Here is a 26873-nt window from a genome sequence, read left to right as displayed (position 1 = left end):
GTAGTGGTGATCGTGGGAGGGAGTGGGGAAGAGTAGTGGTGATCGTGGGAGGGAGTGGGGAAGAGTAGTGGTGATCGCGGGAGGGAGTGGGGGAGTAGTGGTGATCGCAGGAGGGAGTGGGGAAGAGTAGTGGTGATCGCGGGCGGGAGTGGGGAAGAGTAGTGGTGATCGTGGGAGGGAGTGGGGAAGAGTAGTGGTGATCGCGGGAGGGAGTGGGGAAGAGTAGTGGTGATCGCGGGAGGGAGTGGGGAAGAGTAGTGGTGATCGCGGGAGGGAGTGGGGAAGAGTAGTGGTGATCGCGGGAGGGAGTGGGGAAGAGTAGTGGTGATCGTGGGAGGGAGTGGGGAAGTCTAGTGGTGATAGTGGGAGGCAGTGAGGAAAAGTAGTGGTGATCGTGGGAAGGAGTGGGGAAGAGTAGTGGTGATCGCGGTTGGGAGTGGGGAAGAGTAGTGGTGATCGCGGTTGGGAGTGGGGAAGAGTAGTGGTGATCGTGTGAGGGAGTGGCGAAGAGTACTGGCGATGGTGGGAGAGAGTGGGGAAGAGTAGTGGTGATCACGGCAGGGAGTGGGGATGAGTAGTGGCGATGGCGGGAGGGAGTGGGGAAGAGTACTGGCGATGGAAGGAGGGAGGGGGAAGAGTAGTGGCGATGGCGGGAGGGAGGGGGAAGAGTAGTTTTGATCGCGGGAGGGAGTGGGGATGAGTAGTGGTGATCGCGGGAGGGAGTGGGGAAGAGTCGTGGCGATGGCGGGAGGGAGTGGGAAGAGTAGTGGCGATGGAAGGAGGGAGGGGGAAGAATAGTGGCGATGGCGGGAGGGAGGGGGAGGAGTAGTGGCGATGGCGGGAGGGAGTGGGGAAGAGTAGTGGCGATGTAAGGAGGGAGTGGGGAAGAGTAGTGGCGATGGAGGGAGGGAGGGGGAAGAGTAGTGGTGATCGCGGGAGGGAGTGGGGAAGAGAAGTGGTAATCGCGGGAGGGAGTGGGGAAGGGCAGTGGCGATGGAAGGAGGGAGGGGGAAGAGTAGTGGAAGTAGGGATTGGGAAGAGTAGTGGCAATGGAAGGAGGGATTGGGAAGAGTAGTGGCGATGGAAGGAGGGAGGGGGAAGAATAGTGGTGATGGCGGGAGGGAGTGGGGAAGAGCAGTGGCGATGGAAGGAGGGAGGGGAAGAGTAGTGGCGATGGCGGGAGGGAGGGGGAAGAGTAGTGGCGATGGCGGGAGGGAGTGGGGAAGAGTAGTGGCGATGGAAGGAGGGAGGGGGAAGAATAGTTGTGATGGCGGGATGGAGTGGGGAAGAGTAGTGGCGATGGAAGGAGGGAGGGGGAAGAGTAGTGGTGATGGTGGGAGGGAGTGGGTAAGTGTATGGCGATGGCGGGAGGGAGTGGGGATGAGTAGTGGCAATGGAAGTAGGGAGGGGGAAGAGTAGTGGCGATGGAAGTAGGGAGGGGGAAGAGTAGTGGCGATGGCGGGAGGGAGGGGAAAGAGTAGTGGTGATGGCGGGAGGGAGGGGGAAGAGTAGTGGCGATGGAAGTAGGGAGTGGGGAAGAGTAGTGGCGATGGCGGGAGGGAATGGGGAGCAGTGGCGATGGAGGGAGGGAGGGGGAAGAGTAGTGGCGATGGAAGGAGGGAGGGAGAAGAGTAGCGGCGATGGAAGGAGGGAGTGGGGAAGAGTAGCGGCGATGGAAGGAGGGATTGGGAAGAGTAGTGGCGATGGCGGGAGGGAGTGGGGAAGAGTAGTGGCGATGGAAGCAGAGAGTGGGGAAGAGTAGTGGCGATGGTGGGAGGGAGTGGGGAAGAGTATGGCGATGGCGGGAAGGAGTGGGGAAGAGTAGTGGCGATGGAAGCAGAGAGTGGGAAGAGTAGTGGCGATGGAAGGAGGGATTGGGAAGAGTAGTGGTGATGGCAGGAGGGAGTGGGGAAGAGTAGTGGCAATGGAAGCAGGGAGTGGGGAAGAGTAGCGGCGATGGAAGGAGGGAGGGGGAAGAGTAGTGGCGATGGAGGGAGGGAGTGGGGAAGAGTCGTGGCGATGGAGGGAGGGAGTGGGGAAGAGTATGGCGATGGAGGGAGGGATTGGGGAAGAGTAGTGGCAATGGAAGCAGGGAGTGGGGAAGAGTAGCGGCGATGGAAGGAGGGAGGGGGAAGAGTAGTGGCGATGGAGGGAGGGAGTGGGGAAGAGTCGTGGCGATGGAGGGAGGGAGTGGAGAAGAGTATGGCGATGGAGGGAGGGATTGGGGAAGAGTAGTGGCGATGGAGGGAGGGAGTGGGGAAGAGTAGTGGCGATGGAAGGAGGGAGGGGGAAGAGTAGTGGCGATGGAAGTAGGGAGGGGGAAGAGTAGTGGCGATGGAAGTAGGGAGGGGGAAGAGTAGTGGCAATGGCGGGAGGGAGGGGGAAGAGCAGTGGCGATGGATGTAGGGAGGGGGAAGAGTAGTGGCGATGGAAGTAGGGAGGGGGAAGAGTAGTGGCGATGGCGGGAGGGAGGGGGAAGAGTAGTGGTGATGGAAGGAGGGAGGGGGAAGAGTAGTGGCGATGGAAGGAGGGAGTGGGGAAGAGTAGTGGCAATGGAAGGAGGGAGGGGGAAGAGTAGTGGCGATGGAAGTCGGGAGGGGGAAGAGTAGTGGCGATGGCGGGAGGGAGGGGGAAGAGTAGTGGTGATGGCAGGAGGGAGGGGGAAGAGTAGTGGCGATGGAAGTAGGGAGGGGGAAGAGTAGTGGCGATGGAAGGAGGGAGGGAGAAGAGTAGCGGCGATGGAAGGAGGGAGTGGGGAAGAGTAGCGGCGATGGAAGGAGGGATTGGGAAGAGTAGTGGCGATGGCGGGAGGGAGTGGGGAAGAGTAGTGGCGATGGAAGCAGAGCGTGGGGAAGAGTAGTGGCGATGGAAGGAGGGATTGGGAAGAGTAGTGGTGATGGCAGGAGGGAGTGGGGAAGAGTAGTGGCAATGGAAGCAGGGAGTGGGGAAGAGTATGGCGATGGCGGGAGGGTGTGGGGATGAGTAGTGGCAACGGAAGGAGGGATTGGGAAGAGTAGTGGTGATGGCAGGAGGGAGTGGGGAAGAGTAGTGGCAATGGAAGCAGGGAGTGGGGAAGAGTATGGCGATGGCGGGAGGGTGTGGGGATGAGTAGTGGCAACGGAAGGAGGGAGGGGGAAGAGTAGTGGCGATGGCGGGAGAGAGGGGGAAGAGTAGTGGCAATGGAAGCAGGGATTGGGTAAGAGTAGTGGCGATGGAGGGAGGGAGTGGGGAAGAGTAGTGACGATGGAAGGAGGGAGTGGGGAAGAGTAGCGGTGATGGAAGGAGGGAGGGGGAAGAGTAGTGGCGATGGAGGGAGGGAGTGGGGAAGAGTAGTGGCGATGGAAGGAGGGAGTGGGGAAGAGTAGCGGCGATGGAAGGAGGGAGTGGGGAAGTGTAGCGGCGATGGAAGGAGGGATTGGGAAGAGTAGTGGCAACGGCGGGAGGGATTGGGGAAGAGTAGTGGCAATGGAAGGAGGGAGGGGGAAGAGTAGTGGCGATGGTGGGAGGGAGGGGGAAGAGCAGTGGTGATGGCAGAGGGAGTGGGGAAGAGTAGTGGCGATGGAAGTAGGGATTGGGAAGAGTAGTGGCAAAGGAAGGAGGGATTGGGAAGAGTAGTGGCAATGGAAGGAGGGATTGGGAAGAGTAGTGGCGATGGAAGGAGAGATTGGGAAGAGTAGTGGCGATGGAAGGAGGGAGGGGGAAGAATAGTGGCGATGGAAGGAGGGAGGGGGAAGAATAGTGGCGATGGAGGGAGGGGGAAGAGTAGTGGTGATCGCGGGAGGGAGTGGGGAAGAGAAGTGGTAATCGCGGGAGGGAGTGGGGAAGGGTAGTGGCGATGGAAGGAGGGAGGGGGAAGAGTAGTGGCGATGGCGGGAGGGAGTGGGGAAGAGTGGTGGCGATGGAAGGAGGGAGTGGGGAAGTGTAGCAGCGATGGAAGTAGGGATTGGGAAGAGTAGTGGCAATGGAAGGAGGGATTGGGAAGAGTAGTGGCGATGGAAGGAGGGAGGGGGAAGAATAGTGGCGATGGAAGGAGGGAGGGGGTAGAATAGTGGCGATGGGAGGGAGTGGGGAAGAGTAGTGGCGATGGAAGGAGGGAGGGGGAAGAGTAGTGGCGATGGAAGGAGGGAGGGGGAAGAATAGTGGTGATGGCGGGAGGGAGTGGGGAAGAGTAGTGGCGATGGAAGGAGGGAGGGGGAATAGTAGTGGCGATGGCGGGAGGGAGGGGGAAGAGTAGTGGTGATGGCGGGAGGGAGTGGGGAAGAGTAGTGGCGATGGCGGGAGGGAGTGGGGAAGAGTAGTGGCGATGGCAGGAGGGAGTGGGGAAGAGTAGTGGTGATGGAAGCAGGGAGTGGGGAAGAGTAGTGGTGATGGAAGCAGGGAGTGGGGAAGAGTAGTGGCGATGGCGGGAGGGAGTGGGGAAGAGTAGTGGCGATGGCAGGAGGGAGGGGGGAAGAGTAGTGGCGATGGAAGGAGGGAGGGGGGAAGAGTAGTGGCGATGGAAGGAGGGCGGGGTAAGAGTAGCGGGGATGGAAGGAGGGATTGGGGAAGAGTAGCGGCGATGGAAGGAGGGATTGGGGAAGAGTAGCGGCGATGGAAGGAGGGATTAGGGAAGAGTAGTGGCGATGGCGGGAGGGAGTTGGGAAGAGCAGTGGTGATGGCGGGAGGGAGTGGGGAAGAGTAGTGGCAATGGAAGCAGGGAGTGGGGAAGAGTAGCGGCGATGGAAGGAGGGAGGGGGAAGAGTAGTGGCGATGGAGGGAGGGAGTGGGGAAGAGTCGTGGCGATGGAGGGAGGGAGTGGGGAAGAGTATGGCGATGGAGGGAGGGATTGGGGAAGAGTAGTGGCGATGGAGGGAGGGAGTGGGGAAGAGTAGTGGCGATGGAAGTAGGGAGGGGGAAGAGTAGTGGCGATGGAAGTAGGGAGGGGGAAGAGTAGTGGCGATGGAAGTAGGGAGGGGGAAGAGTAGTGGCAATGGCGGGAGGGAGGGGGAAGAGCAGTGGCGATGGATGTAGGGAGGGGGAAGAGTAGTGGCGATGGAAGTAGGGAGGGGGAAGAGTAGTGGCGATGGCGGGAGGGAGGGGGAAGAGTAGTGGTGATGGCGGGAGGGAGGGGGAAGAGTAGTGGCGATGGAAGGAGGGAGTGGGGAAGAGTAGTGGCAATGGAAGGAGGGAGGGGGAAGAGTAGTGGCGATGGAAGTCGGGAGGGGGAAGAGTAGTGGCGATGGCGGGAGGGAGGGGGAAGAGTAGTGGTGATGGCAGGAGGGAGGGGGAAGAGTAGTGGCGATGGAAGTAGGGAGGGGGAAGAGTAGTGGCGATGGAAGGAGGGAGGGAGAAGAGTAGCGGCGATGGAAGGAGGGAGTGGGGAAGAGTAGCGGCGATGGAAGGAGGGATTGGGAAGAGTAGTGGCGATGGCGGGAGGGAGTGGGGAAGAGTAGTGGCGATGGAAGCAGAGAGTGGGGAAGAGTAGTGGCGATGGAAGGAGGGATTGGGAAGAGTAGTGGTGATGGCAGGAGGGAGTGGGGAAGAGTAGTGGCAATGGAAGCAGGGAGTGGGGAAGAGTATGGCGATGGCGGGAGGGTGTGGGGATGAGTAGTGGCAACGGAAGGAGGGAGGGGGAAGAGTAGTGGCGATGGCGGGAGAGAGGGGGAAGAGTAGTGGCGATGGAAGCAGGGATTGGGTAAGAGTAGTGGCGATGGAGGGAGGGAGTGGGGAAGAGTAGTGACGATGGAAGGAGGGAGTGGGGAAGAGTAGCGGCGATGGAAGGAGGGAGGGGGAAGAGTAGTGGCGATGGAGGGAGGGAGTGGGGAAGAGTAGTGGCGATGGAAGGAGGGAGTGGGGAAGAGTAGCGGCGATGGAAGGAGGGAGTGGGGAAGTGTAGCGGCGATGGAAGGAGGGATTGGGAAGAGTAGTGGCAACGGCGGGAGGGATTGGGGAAGAGTAGTGGCAATGGAAGGAGGGAGGGGGAAGAGTAGTGGCGATGGTGGGAGGGAGGGGGAAGAGCAGTGGTGATGGCAGAGGGAGTGGGGAAGAGTAGTGGCGATGGAAGGAGGGATTGGGAAGAGTAGTGGCAATGGAAGGAGGGATTGGGAAGAGTAGTGGCGATGGAAGGAGAGATTGGGAAGAGTAGTGGCGATGGAAGGAGGGAGGGGGAAGAATAGTGGCGATGGAAGGAGGGAGGGGGAAGAATAGTGGCGATGGAGGGAGGGGGAAGAGTAGTGGTGATCGCGGGAGGGAGTGGGGAAGAGAAGTGGTAATCGCGGGAGGGAGTGGGGAAGGGTAGTGGCGATGGAAGGAGGGAGGGGTAGAGTAGTGGCGATGGCGGGAGGGAGTGGGGAAGAGTGGTGGCGATGGAAGGAGGGAGTGGGGAAGTGTAGCAGCGATGGAAGTAGGGATTGGGAAGAGTAGTGGCAATGGAAGGAGGGATTGGGAAGAGTAGTGGCGATGGAAGGAGGGAGGGGGAAGAATAGTGGCGATGGAAGGAGGGAGGGGGTAGAATAGTGGCGATGGGAGGGAGTGGGGAAGAGTAGTGGCGATGGAAGGAGGGAGGGGGAAGAGTAGTGGCGATGGAAGGAGGGAGGGGGAAGAATAGTGGTGATGGCGGGAGGGAGTGGGGAAGAGTAGTGGCGATGGAAGGAGGGAGGGGGAATAGTAGTGGCGATGGCGGGAGGGAGGGGGAAGAGTAGTGGTGATGGCGGGAGGGAGTGGGGAAGAGTAGTGGCGATGACGGGAGGGAGTGGGGAAGAGTAGAGGCGATGGCAGGAGGGAGTGGGGAAGAGTAGTGCGATGGCAGGAGGGAGTGGGGAAGAGTAGTGCGATGGCAGGAGGGAGTGGGGAAGAGTAGTGGTGATGGAAGCAGGGAGTGGGGAAGAGTAGTGGCGATGGCGGGAGGGAGTGGGGAAGAGTAGTGGCGATGGCAGGAGGGAGGGGGGAAGAGTAGTGGCGATGGAAGGAGGGAGGGGGGAAGAGTAGTGGCGATGGAAGGAGGGCGGGGTAAGAGTAGCGGGGATGGAAGGAGGGAGGGGGGAAGAGTAGCGGCGATGGAAGGAGGGATTGGGGAAGAGTAGCGGCGATGGAAGGAGGGATTAGGGAAGAGTAGTGGCGATGGCGGGAGGGAGTTGGGAAGAGTAGTGGTGATGGCGGGAGGGAGTGGGGAAGAGTAGTGGTGATGGAAGCAGGGAGTGGGGAAGAGTAGTGGCGATGGCGGGAGGGAGTGGGGAAGAGTAGTGGCGATGGCAGGAGGGAGTGGGGAAGAGTAGTGGCGATGGCGGGAGGGAGTGGGGAAGAGTAGTGGCGATGGCGGGAGGGAGTGGGGAAGAGTAGTGGCGATGGCAGGAGGGAGTGGGGAAGAGTAGTGGCGATGGCAGGAGGGAGTGGGGAAGAGTAGTGGCGATGGAAGGAGGGATTGGGAAGAGTAGCGGCGATGGAAGGAGGGAGGGGGGAAGAGTAGTGGCGATGGAAGCAGGGAATGGGGAAGAGTAGTGGCGATGGAAGGAGGGATTGGGAAGAGTAGCGGTGATGGAAGGAGGGATTGGGAAGAGTAGCGGCGATGGAAGGAGGGAGTGGGGAAGGGTAGCGGCGATGGAAGGAGGGATTGGGAAGACTAGCGGCGATGGAAGGAGGGAGTGGGGAAGAGTAGCGGCGATGGAAGGAGGGAGTGGGGAAGAGTAGCGGCGATGGAAGGAGGGAGGGGGAAGAGTAGCGGCGATGGAAGGAATGAGTGGGGAAGAGTAGCGGCGATGGAAGGAGGGAGTGGGGAAGAGTAGCGGCGATGGAAGGAGGGAGGGGGAAGAGTAGTGCCGATGGAAGCAGGGAGGGGGAAGAGTAGCGGCGATGGAAGGAGGGAGTGGGGAAGAGTAGCGGCGATGGAAGGAGGGAGTGGGGAAGAGTAGCGGCGATGGAAGGAGGGAGTGGGGAAGAGTAGTGGCGATGGAAGGAGGGAGTGGGGAAGAGTAGTGCCGATAGAAGCAGGGAGGGGGAAGAGTAGCGGCGATGGAAGGAGGGAGTGGGGAAGAGTAGCGGCGATGGAAGGAGGGAGTGGGGAAGAGTAGCGGCGATGGAAGGAGGGAGTGGGGAAGAGTAGCGGCGATGGAAGGAGGGAGTGGGGAAGAGTGGTGGTGATGGAAGGAGGGAGGGGGAAGAGTAGTGCCGATGGAAGCAGGGAGGGGGAAGAGTAGCGGCGATGGAAGGAGGGAGTGGGGAAGAGTAGCGGCGATGGAAGGAGGGAGGGGCAAGAGTAGCGGCGATGGAAGGAGGGAGTGGGGAAGGTAGCGGTGATGGAAGGAGGGAGTGGGTAAGAGTAGTGGCGATGGAAGGAGGGAGTGGGGAAGGTAGCGGTGATGGAAGGAGGGATTGGGAAGAATAGTTGAAGAAGAGTAGCAGTGATCGCAGGAAGGAGAGTGGAAGAGCAGTGGCAATTGTGGGAGGGAGTGGGGAAAAGCAGTGGCGATGGCAGGAGGGAGTGGAGGTTACAGTTTGGTGGGTTGTGGAGGCAGCGATCGTGGCCATTGAGGGGTGGTGGGTTTTGGGTTCAATTCTTTTTATGTGTCAAATTGAGCAGCGCCAGTTTTACTACTTTCTCAGTTTCTCTTTCTCAGTCTCTGTCTTTCTAAATGTCTCCCTCTGTCTCTGGAAATATATGTCTCTCAGTCTCTCTCACTAAATATATGTTCCTCTGTCTCTAGTTGCCTCCCTCTAAATGTGTCTGTCGGTCTCTCAAATATGTGCCTCTCTGTCTCTGTCTTTCTCGTGCTCTGTCAGAGATGGAGAGGAGTAAAACATGCTCCCTATTTTCTTTTTTAGACTCTCCCTCTATAATTGTGGAAAACAAAATAAAATTTAAGCTACACCTATCTCTGTTTATCCTTCTGTTTGTGTGTGTCTCTGTCTGTTGTTTTCCCCTCTGTTTATCTGTGTGTTGCCCTGTGTCTTTATTGCTCTGCTATCTTGCTTTCTCTCTCTTTGGCTGTGTCTTCCTCTCTCCTTGTTGTGCTCGCTCCCTCTTTCATTCTCGTATGCTTTCTCTCTGCCCATCCTCGCTATGTCACTGTCTTTTTTTTCTTGCAGCGTGACCATGTTAAAGGGCACTTTTTGGTTTGACGTTCCCATAACAGGCATTTCTAGCTTCCCTTTCTCTGCCTGGAGGCATTCGATTCGAGAGGATCAGAAGTGTAAGCCATTTTTTTCAAAAGTGCCTGGTAATGCTCTGCGAGGGAAGGCGCAAGGGTTTGTTTGAATTCTTAACCTAAGGTTTAGTTTAATTGCAGGGGTGGGGTAAGAAACTGGCTGCAAAAGCTTTGTTGTTGCTTTAAATTTCTTTTGAACCTTTGGCTTTGGCAGGGACCAGCCAGGAGCAGGCCTTGAAGCATGTGACCATTCCGAAGAAGGAACTGGTGGATCTGCAGACGCAGCGAACACTCAGCGGTGATGAATCCCTTGGCAGCTCCTTGCAGAGTATTCATGAAGCTAAAATGGTAATGCTTGCAAATGTTTGCAGTTTACTGTGCTGGGTGATTGCCATGGAGCTCCCTTGTGTCCCAGGCTGTTCATTCAAAAGACCTCATTAACTTCATATCATAAGTACAGTCATTTACTTAAGTAATTGATTTTTCTTACAGAGATGTTTAATCGTAGTAAAGGGAGCTGCAAAGTAGCAGAAGGGAACTTAAATTGGCAGTGAGAGACCAGGAAAATTCCAGCGCTGTAAAAAATCAAACCCAGAAAATGCGTTTAATGATATTTCAGTCATGATTCTTCACCAGAACGTGCTCTAGATCTGAAGAGTTAATCATCTTTTCTGATACTAATGGACCTGTAGTGCATTTCCAGCATTTTCCTTTTTATTTCAGAATTCAAGCAGACACCTTTTTCTCTTTTTGTCATTAAAAAGAAACCTGAAATTACAGGAATATCTTCCTGATCCGAGTTAGTCCCCCTTCCCTTCCTCTGCGACCAGCAAAGATTAGGGTGCAATTTCACAGGAAATGGGTGTGTGTGTGTGTGTCCCTTCGCCTGCCCCCAGTACATCATCCAACACTACATCCAACTCTCTGTGTGTAACGCTGTTCACTACATACAACTGTCCATCAACCAACATTATCAAAATTGGATTAAATGCCCATTCACCCTGCTAGTATTTCTTGATGGTGTCCTGTGCAAAGTAGCTGCCAAGTATTCTACAAGCACTTTGGGACACTTCCGAGAGGCATGGTATAAATAAAAGTATTTTTTCTAAATCGAGCTCAGAGCTTTAATTGTTCTTACCCAGCCTTCCTTTAACCCTGTTATAACTGTCACCTTTCCCATTTTAAGTTTTCTCATTGCAATCTTCTCATATGTTACTGGTTCTGGGTTCTCTCTATTGCTCCCATTTTGGTAGCCTGGTTTTGCCATGTTGCTGATCACTGCATGACCACAAGGGGGCAGGTTTTACAAGGTGATGCTATGGCATCTGGCAGGGAATCAAGAGCTTTGATGATATCCATTCAGTCTCACAGATATATAACAATATACACAGCTTTGCAGGGATGTATATTATAATTGTATATTTAGGAAGATATTGTATTTAAAAACCCAGCAAAGATATTGGCTTTAAGTCTGGTATATCAGAACTGGTGGAACTCATCTGTATCGAATGGTAAATGGGATTAAAAGATTAAGGGGATTACCCAAAATGTCAACGTTAATAAATTTACAAGCACTTATTTTTACACTAATAGGGTCAGTTCCTAGTTAATTAGTGAGCTATTTAATGCTCTGGTGATAATGTGAGCAAGCAGTATTCTTGTTCACAATGTAAATTGTGCTACTCTGGAGGATTTTCTGTTGCTGTTTTCATTTCTTCACTCTCTCTTGGAGATCAGAGTGGTTAGTCCTATACAGTGGGAGGGCTTTATGCGCTCCCACAAACCTTACGGTGAGTGGGAAGGGTCCAGCCACCAGACACAGATGTCTGTCTGGATGTTAATTTGGAACCAGAGCTCTCAGCTTCACTCACTGGTTCTGTCTGGAGGAGGGTTCGAGCCCAGCACCTTCTGAGTTAGCTGATCTCAGCTAGCAGTATTAAGGGATCTACAGTTGGCCTTGTATCCCTGGGCCAGGCTTCCTGTTGCTGATTGCTGTCCAGCAGCCCTGCTGCAAGGTGTGGGGACACAATCGGTCAGACTATAATTCCCCACATGTTAGAACAGAAAGGAAGACTGACATTAATAGAGCACCTTATTGTTATCTTTGAACCATCTCGCAGTTCATTTACAATGGCTGTTGATATATAGGTTGTCGGGATCTGGAAAGCTGTTGGAAGCTGATTCCATAAATAAATTTAAAAGGGAGTTGGACAGGTACTTCAGGATAAGGAACTTACAAGGTTACAGACAAAAACCAGGGATACGGGGCGAAGCTTGACTACTGTTTCAAAGAGCTGGCTCAGGCACGTTGGGCCGAATGGCCTCTTTCTGTGCTATAAGTTTCAGAGTCTATTCAATGGACTCAGTGGCCACTTTGCCAACAATGTAAAAACCCACAAACAACAGTGAGCAGCTAACCTGTTTTGTTGGAAATATTGATGCATCAAATAGTGCCATGGGTTCTCTAACATCCTCAATTATTGGAGCAGGTAATTGACACCTCAGTTTAATGTTTCATCTGGTAGGCGGCACTTCCAACAGTGCAGCACTTTCTCAGAACTGCTCTAATGCATTAGCCTGAGTACATGCCTGGCTTCTATAGTGGGCCTTCTAACTCCAGGACAAAACTGCTGCCCACTGAGATAAGCTGACATGCTCGGCCCAAGCTCACGAGTTAGAACGTTGTAACTAATGAGGTATCGGGAGCTGGTAGTACCTGAGGAACATTACGCCTTCAGGAGGGCGGTGGTGGGTGAGGGGACAAAATCCTGGGCTGCACGCTTACTTACCCCAGAGCGAGCTGCTGCCTGCACTGTGCCTCTGTGGGTCAGCTCACTGAGAATGATGCTCATCCAATGAAGTGCTCTTCAGAGGCTTGAAGTATCAGTTCACAAAACTGATGTAAGTTGTTCAATCAAAACAGTGCAATTTTCCCCCACATTATTTTATATTTAATAGCTCATTATATGACTTGCTGTGTGCCGTTCCCTGCAGTGAACTCTTTAATAATTCATTCTGCTGAATTCTGTAAAGGCTCTTTTGTTTAATTCTCCCAGAACAGAAATTAAAACAGTTTGATTTTCAATTAGTTCTGCCCCTTTTTCTCTCTCATCGAAATGACCATCCTCCACATGTGAGTGAGCTGTGACAGTGAGCAGACTGGCTATTCGAGCACAGGAGGCATCTCAGTCAAACTCAATGATGTTCTCACCCGACGTTTACAGGCACGCCCTGTAGGGCTCAGGGGAACCTTCCTAACCCAGGGTTCCTAACACTAGTTGTAGACGCCTTCACCATCACAGTTAAGATCAGTTGACTCAGTATTTTCTACTCTGTGTGGCTCAGTGACACGCTGCCACTGCGTTTAACATTTGAACTAATGGGGGTTCTCCAAATGTTTGAACATTTGTTGAAAGCCTAACAAGTTACATGTTGATGCAAATTTTGGGTGCAAGGTAGTCATTGGCTGCATGATTGCAAAACTTGTACTTGAGCTAATTTAAGAAGCGTTGCTTTATTTTACAGTGTACACCTTTTGAGATACAACTAACTCGCTTGTGACTCTTTACTAGTTGATAGTTTGTGTTAAACTCTATTTTCTTCTGCAAACGCTGAAGAGTCCCATGTATTGAGTGTTTAGTAATATAGGCACTGTATTTCACATCCATGGATTACGTGAGGGTGCAGATTGTATAGATTTGTGGTCCTGGCAAATAACTTGCATTTATATAGCATCTTTCATGACCTCAGGACATCCCAAAGTGCTTTACAATCAATGGAGTACTTCTGAAGTGTGGTCACTGTTATAATGTAGGAAACACAGCAAGCTCCTGTAAACAGCAACGTGATAATGACCAAATAATCTGTTTTTAAGTATTGGTTGAGGGATCAATATTGGCCAGGACGCCGGGGGAGGACTTCCCTGTCTTCTTCAAAGTAATGCCACAGGATCGTTTCCATCCACCTGAAATGGCAGATGGGGCCTTGGCTTAACGTCTCGTCCAAAATGTGACACCTCTGACAGTGCAGTACTGCCTCAGTGCTGCACTGGGGTGTCAGCCTAGATTGTGTGCTCAAGCCTCTGGAGTGTGGCTGAAAGACAATCTTCTGAATCCTGAGGTGAGAGTGCTGCCCACTGAGCCACAGCTCACGGAGGACAGGGCATAACGCATCCAGCTGGAAAATTGCGCAGATCGCACTCTCTTCTGTGTCTGAATTCCTGATATGTTGCCTGTTGAATTCCTGTTGCCCAAAAGTTCTGTGTTAATTTATAAAATCTATCCACAGTGAGAGTATTTAGGAATGGCCTCCAGTTTAAAAACAACCGATTAGGAGATCTATCTTTTTAATCCCACTCCTCAATTTTTTTCTCCATGTCTCTTAGCATCTGGGGAGGGGGGTGGGGGGGGCAATTTTAACTCTACCAGCAGGAGTGCTCCTCTAAGCCCACAAGGAAAGCTTTGGTCTTCACTCCTGCCATGACCCCTCCAAGGGATCAAGGGACCCCTTGCAAGAATAACCCAGCAGCCGATCCCAAAAGCTACCTGCTGTTGGCAGCCACACAATCTTCGCCATTTACTGATTACTTTGTGCTCGGAACAGGAGAGAGGGTCATCCGGAAGGATTTAAATGAAGTCTGGAAGTTAAAATACCCTGGGTCTTATTTTTGAAAAAGGCAGGCGAGCTAGGCCTCACTGTTCAAAACAGGCCTGCAGTTAAAATCGGGGCCCTGTACTTCCCAAGTAAATATCTGTTTCTCTTTGAAATACCTGAGTTGATTATTTATCAGTCCTCCTCTGGGAACTGAATCCCTGAATTCTCGCAATCCTGTTTGTGAAGTACATTTTCCTGGTTTCGCTGTTAACAGAAATAGCTTGAGTTCTCCCATCAGTTGTCTGGGGCTGAGTCTCTTGGTTCTGTTACAGTTCTTTTTTTCAAACCAGCTGTTAAAACATATTGATACGCTTTTCTTACACATGTGAAGACTTCCTTTATTATCTTTTATTAGAAGGATATGTCGATAGAGATGAAGTAGGGTGGGAGGAGGCTCATGTGGAGGATAAACACCGGCACAGTCCAGATGGGCCTAATGACCTGTAAATTCTATGTAATTCTCCAACCCCTTTTAAATTTGAGTATTGCTGAAAACAGAGACATTTTGTTCGAAGCTTTTCGTCTTGCATTCATCAGGACAATTTGCAAGAATACCAATGTAAGGGAAAGCAACAAATTTATACTGTATGAGAAGAGAGTGCTGATTGGTATTCTTGAGAATTGTCCTGATGAGGGCATGACAAAAAGCTTCGACAAAATGCCTCTGTTTTCAGCAAGACTCAAGTTCTGTATACCAAACGACTCTTTTAAATCCCAGAGATTGCTTGGCGTTTGCCAGGATGAGCAGCGAATGGCAGATGGTGAAGGGGGAAGGCTGTGTGTGGAGGGCAGGAAGCCAGGATTGTTGGCACTGACAAATATGGTAATCAATCTGCATCAACAAATTCTCCCGAACAACAATGACTGGTTAATCTGGTTTTAGCTGAGAGAGGAGCATTGGCTAGGACACCCAGGTGACTTTAAATAGCGCTTTGAATAGAGCCACATGATCTTGAACATCTTTGGTTAACGCCTCATCCTGTTGAGAACACCTTGCACATTGCCGAACTTCCTCAGCAATTGTACTGGAGTTACTGTCTATATCAGGTGTTCAAAGCCTGGAATGTCGCTGGATCCCACAACCTTCTGACTCAGAGGCAAAACTGCTAGTAACTGAACCAATGTTGAGGATGGGTGAATCCGTTGAAAATTTGCTCTATTGTGGTCGGGGAATAGGAACAATTTCTACAAATCGTTCTCTCAGAAAACCAAATGGGTAGGTTAGAATCCATGGCAGGGCAGATTGTACATGAGTAGGGATGCCAAGATTACCTTGGAGGAATTAAAGATTCATCTCTTGAACACTGTGGTGGAGACAGATTCAACCGTGGCTTTCAAAAGGGAATTGCATAATTATCTAAAGAGAAAAGATCTGCAGGGCTACAGGGAAAAGCCAGAGGAGTTGGACTAGTTGAGTGGTGCTCAGAGAAAGCCAGCATGGACATGATGGGTTGAATGGCCTCCTTCTGTGTTGTTACCCATTCTATGATTTTTATGATTCTATGAAAAGCAAGCCAGGAGAAAAGTCATAAGGACATTGTAAAATATTGTGGTTGTTAAAATATTCTTTGAACACTTGTGTTTATTTAAGTTGGAGATGAGCGGTGGTTGAGGGAGGGACAACAGGCTGCTTGACTGACTGTCAAGTATTATCCAATTGGTAATGAAGGGTCTTTTCACTTTCCAACTGGTGTGGGAAGGTGAGGCTCTGCAAGGATGGATGTGTTGGGTGACCAATGGCAGGAGTTCGGAGGTGGGATGGTTGGAGGTGGAAGGTCGGTAATGAAACCTCTAGGAATACATCCAACCATAGTTGGCAACTCGATACACAAGATGAACATTCTTTCCTATTTCCATGATTCCTTATCTTCAATGCATCAACTCCATTGACTGCCATACCTATTGGCCAAGGCTGAGAACAAAACTAAGGAAAGTTAAGCTTTCCAGCTTTTTCAGCACTCTCTAACTGTGTTTATGCTTCAAACTCAAAGCCAACACGTTGGTGCTGTTGCTTCTGCTGAAGAAAATGGAGTGAGATAGAGGAAGCAGCTGTGAAGCCTCTGAATCAGGAAGCAGGGGCTCCTCAGGGATGCTGGCAAGAAGGGATGAGCTCTCTGCTGCATCAAACACTGACAGAGCACGGCGACAGCAGTTAGTGCACTGCCCACTTCCTCCAGGAGGCATGGGGAACTCCAGCAGATTTCTTTTGAAATACTTTACTTGATGTGTAATTTCATAGAATCATACAGCAACAGGAGGCCATTTGGCCCGTCGTGCTTGTTCCGGCTCTTTGAAAACTATCCAATTAGTTCCCACTCCCCTGCTCTTTCCCCAGAGCCCTGCAATTATTTTCCCCTTCAAGTATTTATCCAGTTCCCTTTTGGACGTTACTATTGAAACCCTTTTGAGACAATGCATTCCCAGATCATAGTAACTCGCCATGCAAACCAATTCTCCTCATCTCCCATCTTTTGCCAATTATCTTGGGCCTGATATTTATGGGGAGGTAGTGAGGGGCAGTAGGGTGTAAAAGCCAGGAAACCCAGAAAAGCAGGTAATGGCAGGACCTCATTTGAATGGTTTTTTTTCTCTCCTTTTCCTGGCCGGCAGCGTGAGAGGCTGTCTGAGTGTCAGGCAGGCAGTTGTGGGGGGGGTGGGGGGGGTGGTGCCGGGGGTGGTGTAGTTTGGGGTTGAAGAGATCGCGGGTCAGGAGGAGCTTCAGATTGCAGCGGAGGAGGATGATTACGGGGACGATCAATCACCGGGAGGGAAGTAGGTCGGGTTGGGAGGGGTGCCGGGGGGAAGCATTCCTGCTTCTCCTGGCCCACAAGCAGTGCTGGAAAGGCATCTACCCTCTGGATTTGGCCCTTCTCACCTCCCTTCACATGGAAGGTTTCCTGGGAAACATGACTCACAGCCATTAAAAGGAAAAATCTGTTCACATTTGAGCATGCATCCCCTTTGAAAGATTTAATAAACGGAGCCACCTGTCGAGCAGATTAATAGCCCTCCACTCATCCTGGTTCGAGGTGGGTTGGGATCAGAATTTTGATATTTTTGACTCTCCCACCATTGTGGGTGGTTAAAAATCCCACCCCTCTCCACCACCTTTTAAATCTCTGTCCTCTGGTTAGCCACCCTCCTGCCAGTGGAAACAGCATATCCATATTTACTCTATCAAAAACCGTTCATCATTTAAAACACCATAATTAAGTATCCCCTTAGCCTTCCCTGCTCAAAGGAGAACAGTCCAACTTCTACAATCTCTCCACATAGCTGGAGTCCTGCATCCTTGATATCATTCTCGTAAATTCCTCTGCACCCTCTATAAGGCCTTAGCATCTTTCTTTAAGTACTGTGCTCAAAAGTGGCCACGTTGCACCAACTGAGGTCTAACCAGTGGTTTATCAAGGTTTAGTGTAATTTCCTTGCTCTTGTACACTATTCCTCTATTTATAAAGCCAAGGACCCCGTATGCTGTTTTAACTGCCTTATCAGCTTGTCCTGCCGCCTTCAAAAAAATTTGTGAACGTACACTCCAAGGTGTCTCTGTTCCTGCATTGTCTTTAAAATTGTACCATTTAGTTTATATTGCTATTGTACTTGTTTGACACTCACTTGCTCACTCACTCATCAACATTACGGCCTCCAGTTTTATTGTATTGAATTGTTTTGTGTATACTCTTGCTGTGATGGTTGTGTCAGCTGTCACTGGGACCTATGGCTTAGCCGCTGCATCACTTGGGTCTTTGGAAGTTGTTCCCATGACTTTGGGATGGCTTTCCTGCACATGTCTGATCAAGGTGCCCAGATCCTGACCCTCTCACTAATCTGTTCATCAGTGCCGATCTGTGCTCAGGCTGCTGGGTCTATATTCGTTTGCTTTTGTGACTCTCCCTCACTACAGCTTCACAACCTATTTTTATTCCATTTTTTTCCTCCTCACCGCCCACCCCCACCACCGACTCTGGCAGATGGACAGTTCCACAGGTGGCCGCAGCCCTCCGATATCTGGGCCAAGCATTGGATGTTGTCCATTTGGATTTTTAGGAAGCGTTTGACAGAGTACCACATGAAAGGCTGGTGAACAAAATTGAGACTCATGGAATAGGTGTGTCAGTGTCAGCTTGGATAAAAAATTGGCTTAGGGACAGAAAACAGTGAGTCGTGGTAAATGGTTGATCTTCAGACTGGAGGATGATAGAGAGTGGTGTTCCACAAGGCTCAGTGCTAGGACTACTTTTTTGACATGGCTATTGGAATACAGAGTAAAATTTCAAAATTTGCCAATGATATCAAACTTGGAGGTTTGGCAGACAGTGAGGATGATACCAATTGACTGCAAATGGGCACAGATAGGCTAGCAGAATGGACAGAAAAGTGGCAGATGCAATTTAACACAGAAGTGTGAGGTGATGCATATTGGCAGAAGGGATAGGGAGAGGCAATATAGCCTAAATGGCACAGTTCTAAAGAGTTTGTAAAGACAGCCAGCATGGACTGGATGAGCCGAATGGCTTCTTCTGTGCCAAGATGACTCTATGGGGGGAATTTTATGCTGTCCCCCAAGTCAGGTTTGGAGGCGGGGTGGACATAAAATCGAGTGGGATGGTGGCAGGGGCGGGTTCCCGCCACCTTGCCGCCTCCGCCAAAATTTAGTCTGGGGTGGGAAGGCCTGAGAATGGCCTTCCCGCCCTGTTCCCAATTGAGGCCCTTAACTGGGCAGTTTAGAGATACAGCACTGAAACAGGCCCTTCAGCCCACCGAGTCTGTGCCGACCATTAACCACCCATTTATACTAATCCTACACTAATCCTCTATTTCTACCACACCCTCACCTGTTCCTATATTCCCCTACCACCTACCTATACTAGGGGCAATTTATAATGGCCAATTTACCTATCAACCTGCAAGTCTTTGGCATGTGGGAGGAAACCGGAGCACCCGGAGGAAACCCACGCAGACACAGGGAGAACTTGCAAACTCCACACAGGCAGTACCCAGAATTGAACCCGGGTCACTGGAGCTATGAGGCTGCGGTGCTAACCACTGCGCCACTGTTAATCCCCAATTAAGGGCCTCGTCCCACAGCAAACGCAATTAGTTCTGCAGCGGCTGGCCTTGTTACCACACGAGAAGCATGGCATGATAAAACTGTGCAGGCTGCTTCCTGACTCCAGGGCATGGTGGGGGATGGGAGTCCCTCATTAAGAGTGCCTGAACGAAGGAGCCGGCATCGGGAAGGAGGGAACCCGCTGAAAGCCACCCCCTATCCTTGCTGCTGAACCCCCTGCACCACCCTGCCCCGTGACCCCTCTCGCCCTGACCTACCTGTGGTCTGGGTCCAGTGACGCTCCTGGTCCTCGGGTAAGTGCTCCTCCAGCAGCATCCACCGCCTCCATGGTTGCACTGCTCAGTGGAAGAGCTGCTGGCCTCTGATTGGCCGTTAGCTCTCCAAGGGTAGGACTTCCGTCACTCTGGTCCTTGATACCATGGAAGGCTCACCACTCTCCACTTAAGTGCCTGATTCAGCAGGTCTTCTGGAGAAGAGGCAAAGCGGGGTCCTCGGTGTCGCTTTTTCCGTACGTCAAGACCCCTATCACCAGCATAAAATCCCGGCCTATGATTCTTAAGTAGCCATCATCCCCCTAAGTCAAGACAGTGAGTGTTAGTGATCAGATCCACCATGGAGACATTTGACATTTAGAGATACAGCACTGAAACAGGCCCTTCGGCCCTACTGAGTCTGTGCCGACCAACAACCACCCATTTATACTAACCCTACAGTAATCCCATATTCCCTACCTAGACGAGGGGCAATTTATAACGGCCAATTTACCTATCACCTGCAAGTCTTTTGGCTGTGGGAGGAAACCGGAGTACCCGGCGAAAACCCACGCAGACACAGGGAGAACTTGCAAACTCAGCACAGGCAGTACCCAGAATTGAACCCGGGTCCCTGGAGCTGTGAGGCTGCAGTGCCAACCACTGCGCCACTGTGCCGCCCGTTCTTCAGGCATTCTTCAGACTGTCTTCATAGACATTATGGGCCATAATTATAAGAAGTCATGAACAACTCTAATAAGGAAGTCAGGAGAAACCTCTTTACCCAGAGAGTGGTGAGAATGTGGAACTCAGTACCACATTGTGTAGTTAAGGCAAATAGCATAGATGCATTTAAGGGGAAGTTGGATAAGCACATGAGGAAGAAAGAAATAGAAGGATATGTTGATAGGGTTGACTGAAATAAGATAGGAGGAAGCTGGTGTGCAGCACAAACATCGCGATAGACCAGTTGGGCTCGATGGCCTGTTTCTGTGCTGTGAATTCTATGTTAAATGCTCGGTTGTGTTTCCCTCCTTGCTCTGTTGTAGAAGCGAAGGGATGACTCTTTCACCATTTCCGAAGCTTCCATGGATAGGACAGCACGGTTGGAAATGTCCGAGGCCCTGGACCTCAGTGAGAGGACGGTACGTAGACTCCAGTGCCAGAAAGTTTTAACATTTACTCTTCAGAGTATGACAGTGACGGTGACTTCTTATTCCTGTAATTAGTGCACGACCCTTATCAGTGCCAGTGCCCAACGAGTAACGAGAACAGCTCCCCAAATTATGAAACTACCCTCAACAAAATATCACCAGCGACTATCCAATATTCCTATTATTTATACTTTCTCACAAGGGCTGAGAAAAATACCATTAACAATTTTTTTTTAAATTCAAACAATTTCTCACTGGAATGGGAGAGGCTTTTCATTAAACCCATCTCTTTCTGCCCCGTCTTAGGCTTTCCTCAGATACTTGATTATCTGAGGAAAAGTTTCCTGTGATTTCTTTGTGACCCACAAAGATAATCAAACAAAACTCCAAAATGTCTATCCAATACTCGCATCGTCACTGTTCAACCCTGGTCAGTGGTTTCACTTTGAAGGCATTTCCTTGATTTCAGTCTTATATGAATTATTGATTGATTCCCTGGAGTAGTTGGTCATATATAGCTCTATTTCACCATGTATCTTTCAGATTGGGTGTGGCTCTACACTTGCCTTTGTAATAAGGTACTTCACTCTTATGGTGGTGAGTAGGAACAGTTGTGGGCCATTCAGTCCCTCGAGCCTGCTCCACCATTCTATTAGATCCGAACTGATGTGAACCTCGACTCCATTTACTCATGGTTACCTCACAAAAAATTCTCAACCTCAGTCATGATCATTTCAATTGATCCCTAGCATCAAGCCTTTTGGGAGAGAGAATTTCCACTACCCTTTGTGTGAAGAGGTGCTTCCTGATTTCTCTTCTGACTTGCCGAGCTCTAATTTTAAGATTGTGCCCTCGTGTTATAGACTCCCCCACCAGAGGAAATAGCTTCTCTGTATTTACCCTATCGAATACAAGCTACGTTTGTTGATCCTGTCCTCATAGCTTAACCCATGGGGCTCTGGTGTCATTCTGGTGAATCTGCACTGTACCTCCTCCAAGGCCAGTATATCCTTCTGACCAAAGCTCTGTCCAACGGAAGCATCACTTCCTCCCCTTTGTATTCCAGCCCCCTTGAGAGTAAGGCCAATGCTCAATTAGCCTTTTTGATTACTATTTGAATTGTGTACCCTGACACCCAAGTCTCCAGTTTAACCATTTCTCACTTTCTCTTTCCCACCGTGTAGTACCTGGACCTGGTAAAGGCTCTTTCCAGCCTGCTCAACGTGAAGGAACTGTCAGGGTCATTCTCAATGAAGCATGTTCCACGGGATGAGAGGGAGAAGCTCGGGAAAGCACGGAAAAGGAACATGGAGCTGCTGAACAGCCGGATCACTCAGCTGAAGAGTCAACTGGAGAGGAAAGATGAATTGCTGGGGGGCTACGAGAAAGACCTACAACAGCTCGGGTAGGTGGAAGAGTCCAAGAGAAATACTTTCTTTTCTCCACTGTTTCCAATGTTTGAATATCTTGTGGCTTGGCAACCAAACTGGACGCAGTACTAAAGAAGTGATCTGACCAGAGCACTGTACAGTTTCACCACCACCTCCTTGCACTTGTAATCAACTAGTTGGACTATGTAATTCCACGTGCTATTGTCTTTATTGATCGCTGTGCTGCATTGGCATATTTAGAGTCAAGTCTACTAGGATCTCTAGATCCCTTTGAACCTCATCCTTCATCAAGTAAATGCATTGCTTATTTTTCCTTCCTATGTGCAGTACCTTGCACTTGTTGACATTCTTTTATCTGTCATTGACCTGCTCATATACTTAATTTGTCCATATCACTCTACGAATTTTTAAAAATCATCACCCTGTGCTCACTGACCTTCTCTGGCTCTGTTAAGCAATGCTAATGAAGTACTTTTGAAGTGTTGTAATGTAGGAACAAAAAAAGGAAAGCTTCCCCAAGGAGCAGCAGTGGCTGCTTTGAATGGTAAGAGCTTCAGATCCCTTTAATTTCTCTCCTGTCACTTTGCTGTCAGTAGACGGTCACAGATCACTCTGCACAAACAACAGACCGACATGGAGAATTTACAGGAGCAGCTGCAGAGACAGATTGAAGAAAACAACCTGATTCGAGAGTCTATGGAGCGAACGCTGTCACATCTTGACCAGGAGAAGAGACTGAACAAAGCCATCAAGCAGCACAAGGTAAGAGGGTTTAAAATGGCTCCCCCCTACCCTGTCCACGGAGCAATCTCATCAGTGTGTGATTGGTCCAATGCTGGGGTTTCAACGCGTTGCTTGCTTTTCAGAAAGAGCTTTTCCTCTATGTTAAAACCAGAAAATGTAGCAAATGGACAGCAGGTCAGTCAGCGTCTGAAAGAGAAAAGGCAGTGTTTCAAGTTAAAACCTACATCAGAACTCTGATTTCTGTCCTCTCCATTCTCACCATCATGCTCTATAAATTGGCTTTCTGCTTGAGCCTAATCTTCAACGTCCCAGTCTCTAGGAATGAAATGAGCCCCTGCCACGACCCTAGATTGTGATCCGAGAGCATGGAGAAACTTATTTCCAGTTTTATCTCCCATTCTGTCTCTTCCTGGAGTACAGTTTCCACAGGTGCTGTCTTCTCTCCTACATTACAACAGTGATGACACTTCAAGCATACTTCATTGGCTGTAAGATCATTTGGGACATCCTGAGATTGTGAATGATGCTATACAAATGCAAGTCTTTTACCTCGCTTAAGTGGCTGGTCTGTGTGTGTGAGCCTGGGCCACCAGTTTTGCTGAGCTATTCAATCATGGGAGGCAGAACAGCCAGGTTTAATCCTGTCCTCAGTTGAGCCCCTTCACAGCAATCAGGGCTGTCAATGTCTCCTCCCTAGCCCAAAGGTGCCATTCAATTGAAGCTCCCTCACTGACACCTTTGCTGATATCAGCTAACTCGACACAGTTCAGCGAGTCAAACCTTCTGCTCCAGCCAGCACTGCAGCAGCCAGCATCATTGCTGACAATCTGAGAAATAACCTATTTAAAGGTCCTCGAGTGTCCCAGTTTTGTGACTGCTCTGTGGCAGTACCTAAAGTCCCCCATCTCTCTCACGATCAAACGAGAGATTCTGAGGTCTGTTTACAAGAGCAGATCATTTCCTTTGCCTCTGCCAAGAGCTGCATTTTTATTTATCAGAAACAAAGATTAAATTAGATTAACTGTTCTTGTCTCTGGAGGCCCATCTCAAAGCCCTCCCATTAAAGTAACTGCAGCCAAATTGAATGCCCGATTGACCTAGGGACAGAAGGCCTGTTTACTTGAGCTGTATATGTATTCTGAGATTAGTAATAATCCTGGGCAACTCTCATTTCAATAGTTAAGGAAACAAAGCAGAGTTAGAGTGTCTGTGTGATGATTCACAGTTCTTCAGACAGCTGTGAATTTCCCATTCATTAGCAGTATGCTGAGAATTCACCTTTTCTGAACAGAGCCACTAATGGAGCTCATGCTTTGTTCCACCTACATACAAACGTGCTGACCCTCACTGCCCAGTCTCTTTCAAAGTGCCTGGAGTTCCATGGCTTCATTGTTGGACTCTAACAGCCTGCAGAATCCAGGGTGGGCAGGACCTCCCAGACTAGAGAGCACCCTGTGGTCCTGGCCCCTCTGACGGGGCTGACCGGGATTTCCCAACTCAGGTCGGAACCTGGCGTAATCCACGCCCCAGCCTTTTCCAAAGCCATTCCGCTGGAGATATGACAGGAGTCCTGATAGAACGGCCGGAGGAATTTGACCCCTGTATCTATAAAATCATCAACAACTTGCATTTATATAGCGCTTTTAATGGAGTAGAACGTCCCAAGATAGGAGCATTATCAGACAACATTTGACATCAAGCCACATAGAGATATTAGGGCAAGTGACTAAAAGCTTGCTCAAAGAGATAGGTTTCAAGAGAGAGAGGTCGGGGGGTTTGGGAAAGGAATTCCAGAGCTTAGAACCTAGACATCTGAAGACATGGCTGCCAATGTGGAGTGATTAAAATCGAGTATACGCAAAAGGCAAGAATTGGAGGAGTGCAAAGATTTCGGAGGGTTGTGGGCCTGGAGGAGTTACAGCGATAGGGAGGGACGAGGCCATGGAGGGATTTGAAAACAAGCGTGAGAATTTTAAAATTAAGGCGTTGCTGGATTCCAAGCCAGTGCAGGTCAGCGAGCACAGGGGTAATTGATAAATGGGCCTTGGTGCAAGTTAAAATAGTTAATAAGAACATAAGAAATAGGAACAGATGTAAGCCTTTCGAGCCTACTACACCATTCAATATGATCATGGCTGATTCTCTACCTCAACTCCAAGTTTTGGATGCGCTCAAGTTTATAAAGAGGAAACGACAGGTTAATACATCGTCAGAATAGAGTTCTGCCATCACTATCAGTTCTGAAGAAGGGGCCACACGTCCAAAATGACTTCACAACTTCTCAAATGGTGACGATTCTGTTGTGTACCTTGCAGCATTTCCTGCACTTATTTCAGATTTCTAGCATTTGCAGTTTCTTTTTAATTGAAAGTCCCCTGTCTGCTGCCTGTAAGGGTCCGATGATAAACAGGTTGGGCAGTCTCAACCTATTCCTAGCAGGCATAGGCCCATAGCATAAAGCTACCCCTCATTTGGTATTAAATTGTAAATATTGCAAAAGGTCTCCATGTGTGGGGGTGTTATGGTATATTTAATCCATTTTTCATGCAACCTTCTCTGAGATATTTGGAAATCATTCACACATGCCACACTGATTCAGGTATTCGGATAGAGCTGATTGTTCTGATTTCCAACCTGGGAATCTAACTTGCTCTCTGCTGTTTTTTAATATACTGGTTGACAAGTGTGCGTTAAGTTCTTGCCTGAACAATTTTAGCAAAATAATAGATCCATTGATTTCAAATATGTACCATGCCAGCAGTAGCACAGACCAGAATTTAGCATGGATGTGTTGAACCAGTGTGTGGAAAAGTGAAGTCCAAGGAAGTTTTTTAAAGTATCAAATTGTGCATGAGGGACTAGAGAGGGGGAATAGTGAGGGTGATTCACTGTTATCCAATCTTCCTCGTGAGCAGCAGTGTGAAAAAAACTGAGCCTAATTTCAATCCCTCATACAGAATGTTACACCATCTGCCTTTTTTTTTAGAGATACAGCACTGAAACAGGCCCTTTGGCCCACCGAGTCTGTGCCAACCATCAACCACCCATTTATGCTAATCCTACACTAATCCCACATTCCTACCGCATCCCCATCTTCCCCTACCACCTACCTATACTAGGGGCAATTTATAATGGCCAATTTACCTATCAACCTGCAAGTCTTTGGCTGTGGGAGGAAACCGGAGCACCCGGCGAAAACCCACGCTGTCACAGGGAGAACTTGCAAACTCCGCACAGGCAGTACCCAGAACTGAACCCAGGTCGCTGGAGCTGTGAGGCTGCGGTGCTAACCACTGCGCCGCCCAATTCCGAAGTTGCCTGGTTGCCCCAGTAGCTCTCTGAGGAGAGGCAGTGCCTAGTGAGATCTGAACCACTCAGACCAGGAAGGCCCTGTGTACCATCCCAGGTGTGTGCTGCTACCTGATCTCAGACAGGGAATCAGTACAGACAGCGGGCAGAATTTTCCATGCAGGCTTCGGAACCCAGCCATCAGGCTTAAATGGGGATCAGAAGCTCGCACTGTGTGGGAAACAGCCACTTGAAAGCAGTAGCAAGATGCAATGGTAGGTAAGTGAGGCGTATTGGAAGAAACTAATCTTTATTGCACTTTGTGAAATGTCCAATTTGAATTGTTTTGTAACATATTTTTTACAAATTCTTTTATGAATAAAGTATAAATTTGGGAATGATTTTAAATTTTAAAAAATGGCCTTTGTAGCTGGGCCACCACTGTGCTGAGGGGGAGCCCATCCACAGGACTGCCTGTGGCTGCTGCCGCACCCAGGGGGTGAGGGATGGTGGGTGTGGGGGCGCCTCTCAGCCTGCGTAGAGTACTGGCTCCCCCGGTTTGCCACCGGGAAGCTGTCTCCAGCAGCTAAACTGTCCCCCATCACCTGCGGGGCCCTGGAGGCTGACTAGAAAATCCCTTAATAAGATATTAAGTGGCCTAATAGGCTACCCGCCACTTGTGGGTAGGTAACCCTGTCTCCCCCACCTGCCCCCAACTTGCAAGTAGGCTGGCGGAGCAAAATTCCAGGCCTGCCTGCCTCCATTTCTGCTCCTAGTGGGGGCTAAAAAAAATCCTGCCCTACAATTCATAGAATAGCACAGCACAGTAGGAGGCCATTCAACCCATCAGGTTTGCGCCAACTGTTTTGCAGATCAATCCAGTAAGTCTCCTTACTTTATTCCTGCATTTTTTTTCGCCTTCATGTATTTGCCAATTCCTTTTTGATGGTGACTAATGAATCTGCATCCGCCACCCTAACAGGCAGTGCATTCCAGATCCTAACCACTCATGGCATAAATAAGCTTTTCCTCCTGTCACCTCTGATTCTTTTGCCAGACACCTTCAATCTGTGCCCTCTGGTTATCGACCCTTCCAGCCATTGGAAACTGTTTCTCTTTATTTATTCCGTCTCAACCCTTCATGATTTTAAACACCTCTATGAAATCTCCTCTTAGACTTCTCAGCTCTAAGGAGAACA

At 50.1% G+C, this 26873-nt stretch overlaps 1 protein-coding gene across 1 annotated transcript in view; it reads left to right on the top strand.

Moving 5' to 3' along the window:
• Nucleotides 1–26873, top strand: part of fhad1 (forkhead-associated (FHA) phosphopeptide binding domain 1) — a 135007-nt gene that overhangs the window by 91465 nt on the left and 16669 nt on the right. The window contains 4 exon segments of the mRNA XM_068017427.1: nt 9334–9467; nt 20147–20242; nt 21436–21656; nt 22239–22404. Of these exon segments, the coding sequence (XP_067873528.1) occupies nt 9334–9467; nt 20147–20242; nt 21436–21656; nt 22239–22404 (617 nt within the window).

This window comes from Heterodontus francisci, chromosome 37 (genome assembly GCF_036365525.1).
Source record: "Heterodontus francisci isolate sHetFra1 chromosome 37, sHetFra1.hap1, whole genome shotgun sequence".
NCBI lineage: Eukaryota > Metazoa > Chordata > Chondrichthyes > Heterodontiformes > Heterodontidae > Heterodontus > Heterodontus francisci.
This window is presented reverse-complemented; position numbering and strand designations above follow the sequence as displayed.